This window comes from Hippocampus comes, unplaced genomic scaffold, assembly GCF_001891065.2.
Source record: "Hippocampus comes isolate QL1 unplaced genomic scaffold, H_comes_QL1_v1.1 scaffold202, whole genome shotgun sequence".
Classification (NCBI taxonomy): Eukaryota; Metazoa; Chordata; class Actinopteri; order Syngnathiformes; family Syngnathidae; genus Hippocampus; species Hippocampus comes.
The window spans coordinates 1,353,625-1,372,186 of record NW_017805829.1 but is presented as its reverse complement, the minus strand read 5'-3'; the positions used below and the strand labels follow the sequence as shown (position 1 = coordinate 1,372,186).

The following is an 18,562-nucleotide window of genomic DNA, read 5'->3' as shown; positions in this document are numbered from 1 at the left end:
TTGGTTTGCCAATATCATTATTTCAAAGTCGACAAGGGCTGCCTGATTTATGAAAGGCGTGCAACCGCGTGCAGATCAAAATGCAAACAGATGTGGAAGCCGATCTACCCACTAGGCCAATCAGGATTGCGTCTGCCAAATCCATTTTCGCATGTTGCGGGATGCCAATTGATCGATTTTGTACGTGCAATGCGGTTGCTCAAACCTGAGACCAATTGCACTGGCTGAATTTACGCTCATAAATACTTGTTGTGGAATACCTGTACAAACCAGTCCGCGAGGCGGTGCCAGCATAACGCGAGCAAAATGAGAAGCGGAATCCCAGAAACAAAAAGTATCGCAACATCGCGTCTGTTCGGCAATGCAATATTGGAGCTTTGAAGGCTCTCAGGCATGCCACATCATTTTATGTGACCTGCGAAGGCAAAGCATGTGCTCCATGATTTTTGCTAAAATACCCCAAATTTCTAATTGTTGTCTTCTTTTTTTTCAATGACATTGAAATATTGCTAGCATTTTTTGTTACCAACCCTGTTTTAAAATAAATTAAAGAGTTGGAGAACATCTTTTAAACTCCTTTCTGATTTCTAAACTAGTCCGTTGTGTACATGTGATTATACATTTAGAGGAGTTCACGGTCGTAATGGCCCTCCAAGGGCAATCAAAACTATGCCCGTCACAAAACTTAATATGACACCGCTGCTCTCAGCGAATGACTTTGAGTCAGTCACAAGAAGGAGTCATGCCACGTTCCCATTTTGGTGTCTTTGAGTCATTTTAGTACATTGAACAATTGTTGGCGCTGGCCTTTCGCAGAGCGGTTTTCCGTATGCAGTCCCAGTGTTCGACACAATGCTACGCAGGATGGGCAGATAATTTTTACATCCAGTTGCCACACACTCAAGGCGTTTATACGGCCGGTGGCTTTGCCAAAGTTATCGGCGCTATTGATTTACTCTCTGTCCCTCAGTAATTTTTTGTTCGCCTCTGCCGCTCAGACTTCCAGTTCCATGTCTTCAAACTACATTTTAAACTTACGGGCCTCTCCCAAAAGTGTGTCCAAAACCATGAAACAAACCGCAGCTACCGAAACCGCACCAACAGGGCACGCAATCTCTTAGGGTGCATGAACACCCAATTTAGTTGCCACTGCTTGGGCCTGAGCAAAGTTAAAATGTTAGCAGTGCTATGCTTTGAACGTTGGCTTGATTTCAGGTTAGGTCAGGGTTAAAAAAATGCCGCATCCCAAACTAAATGTGTTTGGGGTAAGCATTTGGGATTGAGGCTCGGAAGCTGATATCTTCTAAAAAGAATGAGGCGTTAGGGTTGGTTCAAAGGGTTGGGCTTGGGGTTAATTGCGGTTCGGGTTTCGGGTTCGAGTTGGGCAAAAGCAAACGTCCGTATCGTAGGAATTGCGTCTCTGGATCCATGCGGTGTCAATCCAGCCATGAAGTAAATGACTGCTGCTGCATTCCATTTTGACTAACCTCAACCCACAATTACTACTGCTGCTTTCAATCTTACCCCAAGTGACCAATCACGCTATCTGTCTTGTTTTTGTTGTGATTATTGGATGTGATTGAAAAGAAACAGTAAATGATTCAGTGTGCATTGGTATGTGGTTCTGTTGGTGTATTTTATTTTGTTTTTATTTTTTGACGCCGTCGCTTCTTCCGCTGACTGCTGTGTCATATGCGTCCGCACCCCCCCGCAGGAGAAGACCAGCGCCCTCAGCCTGAGCAACGTGGCTGGGGTCTTCTACATTCTGGTCGGAGGGCTCGGCTTGGCCATGCTGGTGGCCTTGATCGAGTTCTGTTACAAGTCCCGAGCTGAGGCCAAACGAATGAAGGTGGCAAAGAATGCACAGAATATTAACCCAACTTCCTCGCAGAATTCACAGAATTTTGCAACTTATAAGGAAGGTTACAACGTATATGGGATCGAAAGTGTAAAAATTTAGGGGGTAGGGACACGAGGTTTTCATAAATTCCCCCAAACTTGCACGCTTTTTTTCGGCTCCATCCTCCGTTCCATCCTTCAGTGTTAGTGAATGAAGAGGTTGGCCAAAGGATCGGATGTAGTGGTGACTTATGATTTCCTGAGAGAAAGACATACCAGCCACACGCACACTCTTTTGTTAAAGCATAATGATCGTGTTTGGAACAAGGAGTGTCAGCGCCATGCTGAAAAAGGGAAAAAGAAAGACTCTCAAACATTCATTTTATTTGCCAGAATTCTTTTTTTGGGGGGTGGGGGGTCAAATTAGTTAGAGAAAAGTTTTCACTCAATGGTAAAAGAAGGTTTAACTGTTCTAGTGAAATCTCGACGAAAAGGATAGTGTGATGCTAATGATGAATATGTAGCAGTGATTTTATCCAAAAAAGTGGTCAGATATTGCAAAACAATTTGACCGGGCAAAACGTGCAATGTGATCAACTTTATGAATTCAGATCATGACCAAATATCACACAGTAGGTGAATAGTGTCACAGTTGGAGTGACGCATCACTGGAGTGAGTGGTGCATCTTAAACAAACGCATCGTAATGTTAGATTGCGTCATAATTACAGTGAATCTTATTGTACTTCAATTAAAATGTATCGAATATGATGAGAATTGCAGTGAATCGGCTTATTACTCGTAATTCAGGTGGAGCTTAATCGTACTCGCATTGTAATTGGAGCGAATCACATCATATTCAGTGAATATAGCTGGCATGAAACCATCGCAACTAGATTGAGCCATAGCGTCCTCACGTTGTAATCAGAGTATGGCATCCTAATCGGAATTGCTGCGAATCATATTGCAATTGAAGTGAATCGTACCAGAACTGGAGAGAATCGTATCACAGCAGAAGGAAGTCGTTTTGCAAATGATTTGTCTCAGAATTGGAGTGAGGGGCGAATTGCATTGCGGATTAATGAATCGTATTGCAAAGGATTAATCTTATTAGAATCGGTGTGAATCGTCGTAATTCTAGTGAACCCTACTATCATTAAAGCGAATGATCTGTATATATTGTTTGTGAATCCTGCAGTAATTGAAGGACATTGCATCATAATGTAATTGTATTGTGATTGCAGTAAATCATGTTGTAAATTGGAGGCAGCTGTATCGTGTTCAATTCATGTCGTACATCATTTCATAATTGGAGTGAAACGTTTTGTAAGTGAATTGTGACCTACATTGTCATTGGAGTGGGTCGTTTTGTCATCCAATTCGATTGCACCGCATCTTAATTGGAGTGAATCGTAATGTATTGTATAATTGGATTACAACAAATCAGACGTGGAGTGAATCGTATTTCATCCTAATAAGAGTCAATTGTATCTATCTTAAGTGCAGTGAATCGAAATTGGAGTGAATTGTGTTGGAATTGGATCGTATCAAATCCTTATAGTTCATCTTACTCCACGATAGTGAAAGGGTGTTGTGTCGTAACTGGAGTGAATCGCATAATTGTAGTGAATCACGTCGGAATTGGAGTTATTCGTATTGTATCACAAATTATATTGTCATAGTTGGATTTGATAGGTTCATAATGTTGTGAATCGTTGAGAGATACATTGCATGGGAGCTACAGTAGTTAGGTGGCTGACAAGTCAGCTAGGTAGGTAGATAGCTAGCTAGTCAGCTAAGTAGCCAGCTATGTGGCTAGCTAGGTAGCTACATGGATACAATAACAACCAAAGAAAGCACCAAAAACAACATGAGATTTTTTTTTTTTTTTTAATTCTAGATGTTAAAATTGTTCAAATGCCAAAGAACCACTGTCGGTTTTTTTTTCCTTTGAGCTGATGGCGCTGACTCTGCTTCGTACGTTGTCTGTCCATTTAAGTTCCCTTCAGACCATGCTCATGTATGACTGTTGATGGCCACGCATTGTCATGCTAAATTAATGCTTGCCACCATACCATCCGCGCATCCTCATTCTCGCGTCGTGTCGCCGCCACCCACTCGCACCCTTTAGTTCTCATCCCCATACATATTTATCCATATATAAATATTAATCTTTCACGCTTGCGCACTTGAGGAAAGACTTGCCTAACTTTCTTGTTTGTGGGAATGTCCCTCACCCCCGGCCCTTCCCTCCACCCTGCAGATGACTTTTGGAGACGCCATGAGGAATAAGGCGAGACTTTCGGTCACCGGGAGCACTGGGGAGAATGGTCGGGTGATGACTCCGGAGTTCCCGAAGGCCGTCCACGCCGTCCCGTACGTCAGGCCCGACATGGGCCTCAACGTCAGCCTGACAGACCTGTCCTGATCCCAGACCAACTTCCGAGTGCCTTACCATGGTTTCAAAAAGTAAAGAAAAAAAAGAGCGCTTTGGTTCTTTTTTTTTTTCTTCCGAAATCCCGTCCCCAAGCCCACCCTCCAATGCTCCCTACTCTTGCTCGCTGTTCTGGCACTTTTTTTTTTCTTGAATGGGAACGTTGGAGATCGCAAAGACTTTGTCCCCGGTCAATATTTTCAACTAAAAAATAAAGGGCAACCCTGGAATATCTTGGATTTTTTTTTTCCTTTTCTAAATGTGTGGAAGCGAGGGGTTGATTGACAGCAGCTTCTCCCCAAGTCATGAACTGTGTGTATGTGCCAGCGTGTGTGTTAATCGGTCGCCACCGCAACATCCCAAACAGGAAGCACATCCGCGTTCTAAAAATGTGAAATAGTCCTTTGAAGTTTTTCTTAAGAAAAGCCCAAGAAACTAGAAACAAAAAAACTATTTTTATGTATTTTCACAAAATAGCTTTTCAAGATACTCGGCAGCGCGCGTGGAGAGGAAAGGAAAGAATAAGAAGCAGTGACAGATATCATGTAATTAAAAACCTGTATATTTTATTCGTTAACATTTGGTGTTGATACGAACTATATGTCAATGCTTGACACTTTTGGAATCGACGTTTTCGCTCTTCCTTTTCAACTTCTGTGATTTCCCCCCCCCCCCCCACTGCCCTCCGTTTGTTTGATTTTTTCTTTTTTCCTGCCGAAGACCAGAGTCGTTTGTTGCGCTTTCAGGAGGAAGTGAACCTGTTTACACGCCATGAATGCAAAATATATATATTAGAAAAACAATGGAAAAGGGGCGTTCAAGAGGCATCGAGGAAAAATGCCAAATAAGTGACGGGTGCCAAATCTTAGTGCCAGTAGATGATGAATATAGAGTCTTAATATAATCAATCACTGTCATTTCAGTGAATGTAAATGACTTTTTTTTTTTTTTTGTAAACTATAGTTGTACAGTCGGTGGTGACGACACTGCTAATAATGATAAATAAATAGCCTTTTTTCCGGGGGTTGTTTTTGTTGTTTTCCATGTATTTTTGCATCCACCTGACGAAGACGTAGCAGCGGTTTCTGCATGTCGTTTGCCGTTGTTGGGACGAGACGGGGTTTTTTTTTTCTGTTTTCATGACTGCCAAAAAAAAACACACACACACAAAAGCGTTTACATTTTAACGTAGAAGTCGTGACGGTGTTTGGAAATTTTCAGAAAAAAACAAATACATTTTTTTTTTCTGTTTTCATGACTGCCAAAAAAAAAAAACCCACACACCAAAGTGTTTACACTTTAACGTAGAAGTCGTGATGGTGTTTGGAAATTTTCAGAAAAAAACATAAATACATAATACACACACACACACACACACACACACATACATGCATATATTTTGTATAAAAATGGTGACATTTGAAAAAAGCCTAGCCCCATTTCGATAATAGTTTCAAAACTACTTTAATGAACGGACGTCAGAATTCTATTGATTGTTTGTTTGTTTTAAAGACAAGCACTTCTCAACTCATAAGACTCACTTTATCTCTTTTATGAGCTGTAAAGAAGCCCCGTGTAAGATACATTTGGGGCAATTATCTGTATTATTCTTATCATAATTATGATTACTATGGCTGTGGTTTTCGTTTTCTGACAATAGGTAACACGCATATACTTGTAGTCGCTTCTAAGTTCCATATGGCGTAAATTCAGGCTATTCTCACTGACATTTTGTATTTTGGAATGTGTGCTAACTTGTTTATTTTTGGGACTCTTTCTTAAATAAATTTGAGAAAATGGATGATCTCTGCGGCTCTCGTTTGTGATGCAACAAAGTCAAATCAAAAAGTCGTTTGGAGTGTAAGAAGACTTCTGGGGAAACAGTGCCTCTATATTCATGCAAGCCATTTTGAAATGGCGCTGGGGTGAGACTTGCGCCCCCAATGCAACACTTGAACAAATCTTCAAGGTTTTCGAAAGTTAGACTTCAAATTTTATCCTACTCCCCCAAAGTTGTGTGAACCTTCTGCAGAAGAACACGGTCTTGTGTGATGATGATGAAGAAATCTCTGCGAGCCTTCCCAGTTATTCGGAATGGGACTTTGTGGAACAAATCTTGCGAGAATTCTGCAAAATCACACAAGACTTCCTCAGGCCTTGTGCAAATTCAACCAACTCAAATGAGACACATTGGACTCTCATCTTGGGAGACTTCCTGGTAAATTGTGGAAGACTTCCGAAAATCTTCTGCGGAGTCTGCTAAATTAATGCAATAATCCCTCACATCATACGAGGATTCAGTGAAGGGTCAAATCACACTTCTGTAAAATCATGTGTGAATTCTTTAAGTGTGGGGTGTCCAAACTACGGCCCCGAGGCCTTTTGCAGCCCGCCACATCAATTTTTTAGCAGCCCGTGACATGACAAAAAAGTCGATACTAAAACCAGCATTAGACATGCGGGTCAAGGTTAGTTAAAAAAGGTGAAGCGGGCAGAGTGAGAAGGGAGGGTGTTATTACTATTAATATATTTGTTTATATACTGTTGAACATTTCTTTGTATTCGAAGATACAAACAAACCACTTAGGATAAAAAGAACAACACAATTCATCTTCAAAACACAATTCAAAGGCAAAAAAGAGAAACGGTTTCTTCCACTTGGTGCTTTCCGGCTGATTTCTGAAGACATCACATTGATGATCCTCAAGTAACTGTTTGAAAAATTGCCACATAGGAGTTTGCTCTTTTTCGGGTTCCGAATGCAGAGATGGGATTCGTTTGGTGTCTCATGCAGAGCTGGATCTACTCTGTGAGATAAACGGCTGTTGTTTGGACCCCCCTGCCGTAAATCTTGCTAGACTTCACAGGGAAGTCACACGGAAGCTAAGATCACACATGATTTCCTCAACTCTTGCAAGACTAAGGGTCCTATTTTGATAGACTGCCGCCTGCGCCCTTGATGTAAAAACAGACGGAACTTCATTTTTGTGTCGGCCCAAGTCCAGTCTACCATCAGGTGCGTGTTTGGGGCCTCTCTGGGCATTCCAGCACAAAAAGTTGCCTCGCCCCCGAGTCATCAATTCCACCACTAAAGACAGACAAAATCAAGTCTTGTGCTAGTTCCTAAATTATGCAAGACATTTTCAAATCTTGCAAGAATTCCAAAAATCTTGTGAGATTTTTCACCAAATCCTGCGAAGGTTCCTCAAAATTTGTCACAGTTCCGCTAAATCATGGCTGACTTCCTCGGCCCTTGTTCAAGTTATGCTGGGCTTTTTTTCTTTCGATTGTGTCAAAGCCAAAGCACAATTAACGTTCCTGATTTGGTGCCTGATTTCGAAGATAGAACCTTAGCAGTGTGCCGGCGTTTTGTCGTGGAAATGACTTATTGATGTGATAGCTCCCCCAGGAGAGACACCATCATCGTCATTCCACCAGTCAGCGGCGGGCACTTTGATGTAATCAAGAGTCCTTATGGGCTGTTTGCTCGGCCGGGGATGATTAAACAAAATTAATCTGCGCTCACGCATGAGCACTCAACTCCCGCAGGACTACGACGCTGCCGCTTTACGGGAGTCTGATGAGATCCAATCCAAGAGCTGTGCGACAGGCTCCTTTTACACTGCCTCTCAAAGTCCTTTGACCGGCTTGTCTACAGAGAGGGAGTTTTACGATTTGTTGCAGAGTGTTCCACGCGTTTGGGGCGGAAAATGTAAAAGATCTCCGCAAAGTAAAGCTGACTTTGGGAACCAAATAAAACTGCTGGATCAGAGTGCGTGTGGCGGAATGCATGGTGAGCAAGGGAGAAGGTGGAGAGTGTCAGAGTGTCATCTTCAGTACTTCAAACACAAAATGGGAGGACAAACTCCATCCATCCATCCCTCCATTTTCAACATCGGTTATCCTGGAGAGGGTCGTGGGGAGTTGCTGGAGCCTATCCCAGCTGAGTTTGGGCGGAAGGCGGACTACAGACCCCGAACTGGTCACCAGTCAGTCCGCAGGGCACGTAGAGACAAATGATCATTCACACACATCGTTACTGAGTGGGAACCAATTCCATGCTGCCCGCACGCATGTCAGACGAGTGTACCACCACACCATCAGCGACTGGAGGGCAAACTTGACTTGTCAATTTTCCATCCACGGTGTCGGAGCAAGGACGGCAAGGGTGTACAGTAAAGTTGAAGATGTATAAAAGAAGTCACACAGGTGATACCCTTTCGATTTGATGACTCCCCGATACCTTTTGAAATGTAACAGACGATTTTGCTTGATGACAGCATGGTTGGCTCCTTTGGTCAGGAAATACAAATTGTAACCACGGTTGGCGGCTGCTGGGAAACAGTTATCCCAAAGTCAGCGTCGTCATGGCAACAGCTGCTTCCACATAAAGAAAAGGATGTGGATGAAAGGGGAAAACGGGGGATGGTGTTGCTCTTCCATGCATAGATTTGAAAGGCGCCCATGAGAACAAAACATCGGCGGGCAGATTATGCAATTCGGCGGGGAACGAGTTTACGTCGCCATGACAACAAGGCACGGAGAGATGTCATCGTGTTGTCTTTTGCCCACGGACAGATGCTCGTGCCGGGGCTGGCATTTCTTCCAGAAATGTCACGGATGCATTTAATAATGGTGATAATCATAATAATAATCATCATAAGCAGCAGCTTCCGCACTGGAGATGACGCACATAAATGTTGCTAAGTGAAACTGACTTTGTGGAGCTGAGCGCTCGGTTTCCTGGTTGATGCAAAGTGATGAAACCTTGCTACCTTGCTCCGCCGACACACAATGCCAAAAGCTAAAATCTCTCACAATTTACCGGCATCAATTTCTCGAGTTAAGTTGGTTTACATTTGGGTGCAATTGTATCCAAATCTCTTAGATGAGATGGAATGGATCAAAATATGCCCAAAATGGCCACTTCAAACCAAAATGGTCGACTTCCTGTCACAGTTCTGTTTGTGGCACTGTAGGGCTCCCCCTGCAGCTGCACACCTGTTGGTGGTTATGTAATTAGCTGTTTAAAAAAGGACTCCCGGCACGACCACTCATTGTCGGGTCATTGTTTATTTGTTGCTGTCATGTTTGTTGCTGTCATGTTTTTGGTCATGTTTTGGTCATGTTTCTGTTATTGATAGTTTTTTGCGTCAGTCTTGGTTTGGGTTTGCTACTTTGGATTCTTTTTGTTTTCAGGACTTTGTTTGTTTAGGATTTAGTTTTCTCCCTGTTTTTATCAATACAACGGGTCAAGTACACCCTTGCCTGCTTTTTGGGGTCCACCACCTCCACGCACTGTGACACTTCCTGTGTCTTTTCGGGCATGGCTTCTTGAAAATTTTTGGGGGATGCTCTACTCATGATAGTCGTGTCTACCGTATTTCATGCTGACATGTAAATCTGGCTTTAGGGGCAATTTTTTTTTTTTTTTTAATGTTGACAAGATGTTGCTAAAATGACTGTTACAAAGTAAAATGGCTTCGGCATGCCCATCAAACTTCACACCTGGGCACTGCTGTGCCCTAATAAGTACGTCTTGACGTCTGCCACCTTAATGATGTTATTTTCAAATTAGCAAGCGACAAATGATGCAACAGATGTTTGTGGGCGGGTCCAGGTTAGTTGCCATCTGTGCAGCAAAAGAAAAAAAAAAGTGTGAAAGGAAAACATCCATGTATCATAATCCCGTCTTTCCAAAAGGAGTCAAATGAAAGCTCGATGGTGCACATGAGGGACGTGAGGCGTTAACTGGAGGAAAGGGGAGCGAGCTCCCCGTCCAGGTGCCATCTGCCTTCGCCAATCTCGCCGTCAAACATGGCAGCCGCATCCAGGGACGTTTTCATCTCCAAAGATGGATCGTCTGCATTCGGATTCCATTTTTCACCTCTCTCTCATTTATGTCCGCTCGCGCGTGTTGTGGCACAGCACCTGAGCGCATACGCAAAAGTTGCAAGAAAAAGGATGCGGACCCTTTGAATCGGCCTGAGAATGGGAATGTGAAATGCAATGTAAATGACAAACTCATGTAAATTGTAAGATGTGATTCGATCTTCATCTTAACTCGGTGAGTCCCAACCACTGTGTTGCAGGAAATTATTCATTTTCACATATTTAGGGCAATAATGATGATTGATTGACAACTAATAATGCATCTTCCTTCATTGGGCTATGCCATCGACAAATAGTGACAGGCAGGACAGTTACAGTCACATTACTGTACTACTTTCCGATTTTTTTCTTCAAAGTTGGATTCATACAAACAAAAATTAAAATGAAATCAAAGAAAATTTGAAAAATGAGATAAAAATATGAACATTAAAAAAACGGGGTAATTTAAAAAAATCACTCAAAAATAAAGCTAGAATTAGAGTTACATCGTCAAAAAGTTACAATGATGAGAATCATATTTTTTTTTTTTAAGAAAGAAGTTTCACGAATGTTACAAGGAAAAAAAGTACAAGACTAAAATCAGAAAATTAACTGAAAAACTTTGAAGGATAATTTTATATAGCCAGAAGGAAGTCGTTCAAAAAAGGAGTTGTATTTTCACAATGAAGTCGTTCCCTCTTCTCCTGCATATTGTGTTAAGCTGTAAAGCAACCTTTTTTTACCTGTTCATGATGTGTGTGCAGTGGTCTTATTTTTTTTTTCTTTTTTGTGGACTACATTCAGCATTCAGCCTTCACCGAATAATGCGTGTTGTGCACATCTCAACCTGACTACGGCATTGAAGGAAGGAGACAAGCATTGTAACAGGACCCTTGCCTAAAAACCAAACGGGAAGCTCGTGCTTCTGGTTTGAGGGAGCCATTTTGGCTTCATTCCACGGCTTGGCGTCAAGATTTGATGAGAGCTTTGAGGATTCTCACCCAAAAAAAAAAATTTGCCACCGACAGCAGTTTCACAGATCAACATGAAATTGGATGGACAGGTTTCGTAACAGGACCCACAAAAAACTCAAAGACCCATGTCGCTGAACAGAAAATCTACCATCTTCAACTTTTGCTGATCATTTCACAGATTCACTGAATTTTTTTGGGGAGGGGCGGGGGGCGAGGGAATCAGCCCCGACAAGAGTTTCACCAATTGACATGACGTCAAGGACCCGTGTCCAAAACTGAACAGGAAGTCATCCGTTTTGGTTTGAAGAAGCTACTTTGGGCAAATTCCAGTGTTCGTACTTTGATGAAATCCTATGTGTAAATTCTCCTAAAAGGAGCCCCAACCTGTAGTACATATCCCACAAAGAAACATTGTAACCATTTTAAGATGAAACACACGCACTTGTAAGTCTTCCCCTGAGTGTTCCCACTGATGTGTTCCCTCACTTCCTGTTCCCCAAGTGAACTTCCTGGGTGTCAGTCATGTTGAAAGCGGCACATCAGCATGCAGCTTGTTACCTAACACACCTTAGCAGCGGCGTCCCAGCACGCTCCGCAGCTCCAGCGGGCTAAGCACACCGCTCATTATTTATTGATCGGGGACATTCTCATGCGGCGCGCTCAGACCTTGATGTTGATGACGGCGTGCAGTACACGCGCACACTAAAGTCGTTCCTTTTTCTCCCGCATATTCTATTAAGATGTAAAGCAGCCTGTTCATTATATGTGTGCAGTATACGTGCTCATTTTACGTGAAATTCATCACTTTAGCCACAACAAATATTTCATTGATATTGTGAGTTGTCTGTTTGTCACAAGATAAATAAATAAATAATAAATACATTTTGGGTTTTTTTTAAGATGAGTAGTGGACTCATCTTTAAAAAAAATAATGTATTGATTTTTTTTTTTTTTTTGCATTTTCATTTATTGTTTAACTTGTAATGTTACCAAAATAAAAAATTAAAAATGTGGTCAAAAAGTAATTTGAAGACAAAAAAAAAATCTATGGAATGAAGTCAAATTTGGGCAAGGAAAAACTCATACTGTTGCAATTTTTATGAGAAACACGATGATGCAACGTTAGGAAAAAATAAACTTGTTTCAAGTCAAGTCTTACGTCATCAAAAGAAGTCATGATGCAAATACTTACATGGTGTGAATCAAACATTTAATACTGTGCCAGACTTTTTGTTTAAGTATGGATAGGTAAATGGAATGGATGGCGAGATGGATAAATATAAATTAGTATGTGTGTGTGTGTGTGTGTGGGGTTGCTATGTATATGTCTCATTAGGCCCAATGTTGTACAAGTTCGATTGTGTGTGGACGTTTTTGAAGCTGCAAAATGTGAAGCCCCGCCCACTCCCCCGGTGCCAACGGAAGGCCTTCCTATAGAATTTACTCTGGCGCAGACTGTCACCCCTGTGAATTTGTCATCCTAGAATCGCTCCTGCTCGTACCAAACATTGTGCACAAAACAACTTCCTGCACAGTAGCACCTCTGTTTATCTGACGGAATAAACGAATTGGAACTGACAAGAAAGTTGTTTTCATTTGAAAGGCTGAGAGGCAAGAAAGAGGTGCGAGAGAGTCGCTCCGAGTCGACGACACTTTCAAAGCACCAATTGATCAATTATTCAGTGGCGTGGCTACGTGGCTGAAATGAGCCGGGAAACAGATGAATTCCTCTCTTTCGCTGGCTCTGGTGACGACGCTTTTGCAGCGTTTTCTGTCGAATCAAATAAACATGCAAATAAAATAATACATTCATAAATCATGACATGAAAGAATACATACAGAAATGAACAAATGCATCGATAAATAGAGATATATATATCTATATATATATACACATTAAATTGGCTGTTATACATTTGTTTTCACATTTTGATATTTCTTTGGCGGGTCTTTGTGCATGAAAAATGAGACCCACAAAACAGATGATAAAAGTAATACATTTAAAAAGAGACTAATTTGTCTTGAAACGAATTTGTCAGATACTTTACCAAATGAAGGAATAGTTTTTCAATGGGTTTTTTTTTGTTTTTGTGTCAAATAAATGAAGTCAAGAGAAATAAAAGCAGTCTAATCATAGTGCAGCAGTCATGAAATGAAAGAAGTAATTTATATGGCTTATATTTTATCAGGTTTGTGAAAATTTTCAAATACGCAGTGTCCAAAGTTGACAAACATCTGGATTTTGTCATGCAACAATTCTTCGCCAATAAAACCAATTCGTCTGCAACTCTCAGCTTTTGCCGTCGTCACGCCACGTGCCGGAAATTCTCCGCATTGCTTTCAATTAAAAAGCCTCTTTGTTTACGACGTGACGGATGGCTTTGGAGAATGATATTAATATTGCAAAGTTTTTGGTTCCGACTAAAAATATCCATTGTGGTCGCGCTGTGTGTTAATAATTTAGCTCTTTACAAAGGGAAATATTGAAATATTTACTGGCTCACAGGCTGACGTGCTCCTAATGTTTCCTGTTTGCTTGCCGTCAGGTCAGTGAGAATGAGCGTGGGCTAACTCCATGATCATTTCATAGAGATTTAGAATATATTATTACACAAACGATTATTTCTTCCTGATACTTGAGTATACAGAAAATGGTTCCAATTGTGGCATTTGCCCAAATATGATCATTATGACGAGGTATAACGTAGGGCCCGACCAATATGGATCGGATTTATTTTACTGTATTTCTTTAAGAAAATGCCAGGGAAAGCTGACTGGAACATCCGAGTTTTATTTGAGGTTCATCAGAGGTGACAGGAGTGCGCTGACTCCCATGGGATTAATTTATTCTGACCACTGCCACATCCCCAGTTATAAGCGGCCGTGTAGGACCAACCACTTGATCTCCTGGTTATGTAACATATACATCTCATTCGTGGTGGAAACATTTTATAATGTTTCATTCTGTTCTCATTAATTTATGTCACAGAAGGCCAGCATTTGAGAGGTGTGTCGGGTTTTTATATCCATTGTGCGCAGAGCTTGCGGAGGACGCATCCTTTTAAATATCACCACAAGGATACATTTGTCATCCTACGGCATTTGCTATTGTCATGAGGAGTCATCATATCGTCGCAAGATGAATATCTTCCCCCCCTCGAGGCTGTCGACATGCTCAGAAACAATCCCGGCCAGAAAAAAAAAAGAACGACAGAAACAATGACTTTTTTACTCTTTGTAAATGTGAACAATTATTCATTTCAAATGTCCCAGTTGAGCTTCCACATGCTGCTCATAAAAAAGGCATGAGAGCCAACACCGCCCCGCCAGGAGAGGCCACAATATGGAACTGAATCACTCTGATTTGCAGACGGACGGCAGATTAAAAATAAATTGTGTTGTGAAATATTTAGAGCGTTAGGAGGAAGGGGAGGGGCGTTACTAATGGGGATTCGGTCCCTCTGCTCTCAGAGCGAGGTGACTTTTTCCATGGAATGCCATTTCCCACCTGGATGATTAAAAACCAAGTCAAGATAATACGAGAAAAATTCATCTAAAAATATAAAATGTATGAAAAAATTTGAATTCGATAAAATGTGTATAAAATGCCATAAAGAGTAACATGAAAGAGAAAATAGATATTTAAAAGATAACCAATTTGAATGACAAAATTGGTTTTGATTTCAAAGTAAGTGCATCGAATTAAACAAATCTAATTGTTCCATCACAAAATGTACCATCTTTCAATCAAAGTGCCCTCCTTGCATCGCAATGTAAATCAGATTGACTTTTAATGAAGAAATGCATGCACAACCCTAATATATAAAGATAGATAGGTGGGCGGGTGGATGAATGGATTCCAGATTGATATATTCCCTGTGAGGGAAACAGTACCAACAATGTGGCCCACAACAAAGATGAACTGCAATGCTCGGCATTTAATTATGATTTGTACCATATAATTTATTTTATTCTATGTTTTCAACCATCTAGATGGGCTGGCTCTTCTGTCCATTTAAAAAAAAAAAAGAAAAAAAAATCAAATATGGCTCTGGAGAAAAAAACGTTTGCCCAGCCATTTGGGTGTCTCGTGCAGCTACGTTATAGTGAGGTACAGTATGTGACTTCCACTGTATTCACATCCAAGTCAGCAAAAGTGCCAGGTTGCCTTCTGAGGCATTCAATTGTGAACTAACAGGGTGCGGATCAAAGCTAATCAGGCGTTCAAAACGGTCGCATATGCAAACAGCGTGTAATGACCCCAGCCAGGTGTTTGCTTTTACTCTGCTCATATTTGTTTGAGAGGACCGCACATTGCCATTTGCCCTCAATGTCCGCACATCCTGCTGACGGCGAGGCTGGGAGGACCATGGATGGTGGATAAGCATAGACAGCTTTTGTTAAATACTTGACATAAACAAAGTCATCTTCAAACTAATAAAACTGCGAGGAGGAGACTCCATTAAGGACATTCCAGAATTCCATTTCTGGGCGCGTTGGTATGGACCAGTATTAGCCATCTCCCGGGGCCCGAGGCTGCATTCTGAGCTGCCTACCCTGTTGTGATGTCTTTGGTCCGGAGTCGTTTATTTGAGGGGAGGCCTTCAGCTGCAGATCCACTGCATGATCAAAATGTATACTTCAAATCAGCTTTTCACTAACTATCTAGATAGCTACATCTATCTAGATAGATAGATAGATAGATAGATATAGATCTAGATATAGATACACACACACACACACACACACACACACACGCACTCACGAGTCATTCAATAAATAAGGTGAATTTTGAATTTTTCGGTAGAAGGACTTTTAAGACAGATCAAAGCTTACTTTATTAATAAATATTTTTAACATAGTCTCCCAGCACCGTCACACACTTTTCCCATCTGTGCACAAGCTTCCATAAAAAAAAAATCCTTGGACTGATGTCTCAGCCAAGTGGGGAAATGAAGCTTCAAATTTGCTTCATGAACCAATTGTATTTTTGACTCCTCTAGATTACACTGTTGGTTTAAATAAAGGGCTTTAAGAATTGGCAAGTCAGTGGGCTTTTAGCTCATTAGTGAACAGAGGAGACAAAAAAAACACAACTGGTTCATAAAGCCAATTTGAAGCTTGATTTTCTCATCACAAGTCCCAGTTCTCCTTTAGTGGAAAGCAACAGCGAGATAAAACAAGGACCGCTTGTTATTCAGCAGTGATTGGTTCTGTTACAGCATGCCATCAATAGGCAGTAGTCATCACACATAACTCAAATTTTAAAAAGTAAAATAAAACAGCAAAAAGGTGATTCAAGGCCATTCCTATTGTTAGGGTAATTGATTAACATACTCATATTTGGTGGGGAATACAGCCGATATAAAAAGTCTTACACACCACGGTTCAAATGCCAGGTTAAGACCAACATCGAGCTTTTCAAAAAGTATTGTCGAATTAACCCCAAATAAAGTTCAGCTATTCCATTTTTTTTTTTTTGCTTTCTAGCAAAAACCTCAGGATTTTGTGCTTACACTAACTGCTATTTCAAAGTAGTCATAATTCCTTCCATTTTGACAAAGCCCACTTGCCCTCGTTACAACTCAAGAAAACAAGGATGTGTCGACTTTCTCAATCCATTCTATGGTGTAGATTTACTTGTATTGAGACGTTTCTTCCTCTGGAGTTGATGTTTAGGCCTTAAACCGCCTCAAGTTGCAGATTTACATACATTAATTGATATGTACAGCATCTCCAGGGATGCATAAAGCTCTTTGCATCTCTCTCATACACGAATATCAGAATAAATAATGTAGTCAGCTTTTTTTTTTTTTTAACCAAAATCTCCCTTCAAAGGAACTGAGAGAATACTGACATATTGAGCTAGAAGCCACGTTTTGCTGCATAATGTTCGTCTGGTACTCAGGGTGACAACTGAAGGATGATCAAAACATTTTCGACAAGCTCCAATCTGCCAGTGACTTAAACACCAAATAAATTTTTTTTCAATCTTTTTTTTTCCCCAACAAGAGATATTTTCCTGAAACATTATTTGTAGTCCTTTTTTATATAGGATAAAGTCAGCTCTTCTAAAATTAAAGGTGTGATATCCTGAGAAAGTAATTTTTTTGAAATGTACTTAAAATGTAACTTCTTTCACTACAATTACTTTCAACTTTAACAGCTTACTGTAGCATTGTAGCCAAGACCACACCAACTGAGACCAAGACATTAATTATCGAGACTAGAGAGTATCGAGACCGAGACAAGACCAAGACTGTATATTTGCTCCACGTACAGCACTTTGTATACATCGCTGGTTGTTTTAAAGTGCACTATAAATACAGTTGAGTTGAGTTAAATTTTTTTAAGTTGGGGGAATGAACCAAATAACCAGTATGTTTTTTCATTACATTTGCTAAAAAAATAAATAAATAAATAAATAAATGCACTATGAATATAGTTGAATTTTTTTTAAGTGGGGGGGGTGGGGGAAATGAACCAAATACGGTAACCAGTATGTTTTTTTCATTAAAATTGCTAAAAAAAAAAGATTAAATGCACTATGAATATAGTTGAGTTGAGTTGATTTTTTTAAGTGTGAGGGTGGGGGGAATGAACCAAATAACCAGCACCATTATGTATTTTCATTACATTTGCTAAAAAAAAAAAAAAAAAGAAAACAAAAGAAAAACGAGGGCAACAAACAAGTATGTGCTTAGTGCACACAAGCATCACATTTTAGATGTCAGAGAAAGACCTCATGCATCATTACTTTGTCCATATAAATTTACTTTTTTAGTGAAATGTCCGGATCCAAAAAGTTTGAGAACACCTTGTTTAAACTACTGTATTCATTGAGGCAATTCCAAACACGGTCACAAACACAATTGAAACGCTTCCATTGACATAACTGAAATGCTCTTATTGTTACACACGGACTACTGAAGTAGAACAAGTTTGTCGGGTACAGAGAGAAATTCAGTATTACCCCTTCAACACACAACTGAAATGCTCACCCACACAGCACTGAAACTTTCTCACATGCCCACAAGCTGAAAATCTCTCACACGTACAACTGAAGCTTTCTCACACACACACATTACTAAACTGCTCCCACGCACTTTAGTGATACTGAAGCACTTTGACACACTAACTTTGGAAACTCTCATTCACACACACACAGAACTGAAATGTTCTCACACACACACGAGTGAAACATTCATCTCTGTAAACTATGTTACATGAGAATATTTTAGAATGATGTGTGAGAGGATTTCTGCTGTTGGCGAGAAAGTGTTTCACTTACGTACGTCAGAGCTTTTCGATAGTCAGCGATCGAGGTAAGCTTGAATAAATATGTCCCTGACAGCACCTTATCGTTTTGTTTGTTTTTTTTTTGTTGTTTTTTTTGTAAAACTATATGCACTTCTTCTCAACAGCTTTCAAGATGATGCCACTCG

The 18,562-nt window shown here is 40.6% G+C and overlaps 1 protein-coding gene and 1 long non-coding RNA gene across 5 annotated transcripts in view; one reads left to right on the top strand and one right to left on the bottom strand.

The window, feature by feature from the left end:
• The window catches only part of gria2b (glutamate receptor, ionotropic, AMPA 2b), a 51,293-nt gene extending 45,793 nt beyond the window's left edge, over nucleotides 1–5,500 (top strand). For 2 of the 4 annotated variants that reach the window (XM_019887444.1, XM_019887441.1), the window contains exons 15-16: nucleotides 1,715–1,849; nucleotides 4,102–5,500. In XM_019887444.1, the coding sequence (XP_019743003.1) occupies nucleotides 1,715–1,849; nucleotides 4,102–4,266 (300 nt within the window). In that variant the 3' untranslated portion in view covers nucleotides 4,267–5,500. Of the gene's footprint in view, nucleotides 1–1,714; nucleotides 1,964–4,101 lie in introns of all 4 variants that reach the window. The other 2 variants (XM_019887443.1, XM_019887442.1) reach the window with 2 other exon arrangements.
• A 1,409-nt stretch (nucleotides 5,501–6,909) lies between these two features.
• Nucleotides 6,910–18,479, bottom strand: LOC109526264 (uncharacterized). Its single transcript, XR_002170296.1, has 3 exons — nucleotides 18,409–18,479; nucleotides 16,305–16,306; nucleotides 6,910–7,360 (listed from the first exon to the last, which is right to left on the bottom strand). It is a non-coding gene; the product is annotated as an uncharacterized LOC109526264 (long non-coding RNA).
• Between the last annotated feature and the right edge of the window lie 83 nt (nucleotides 18,480–18,562).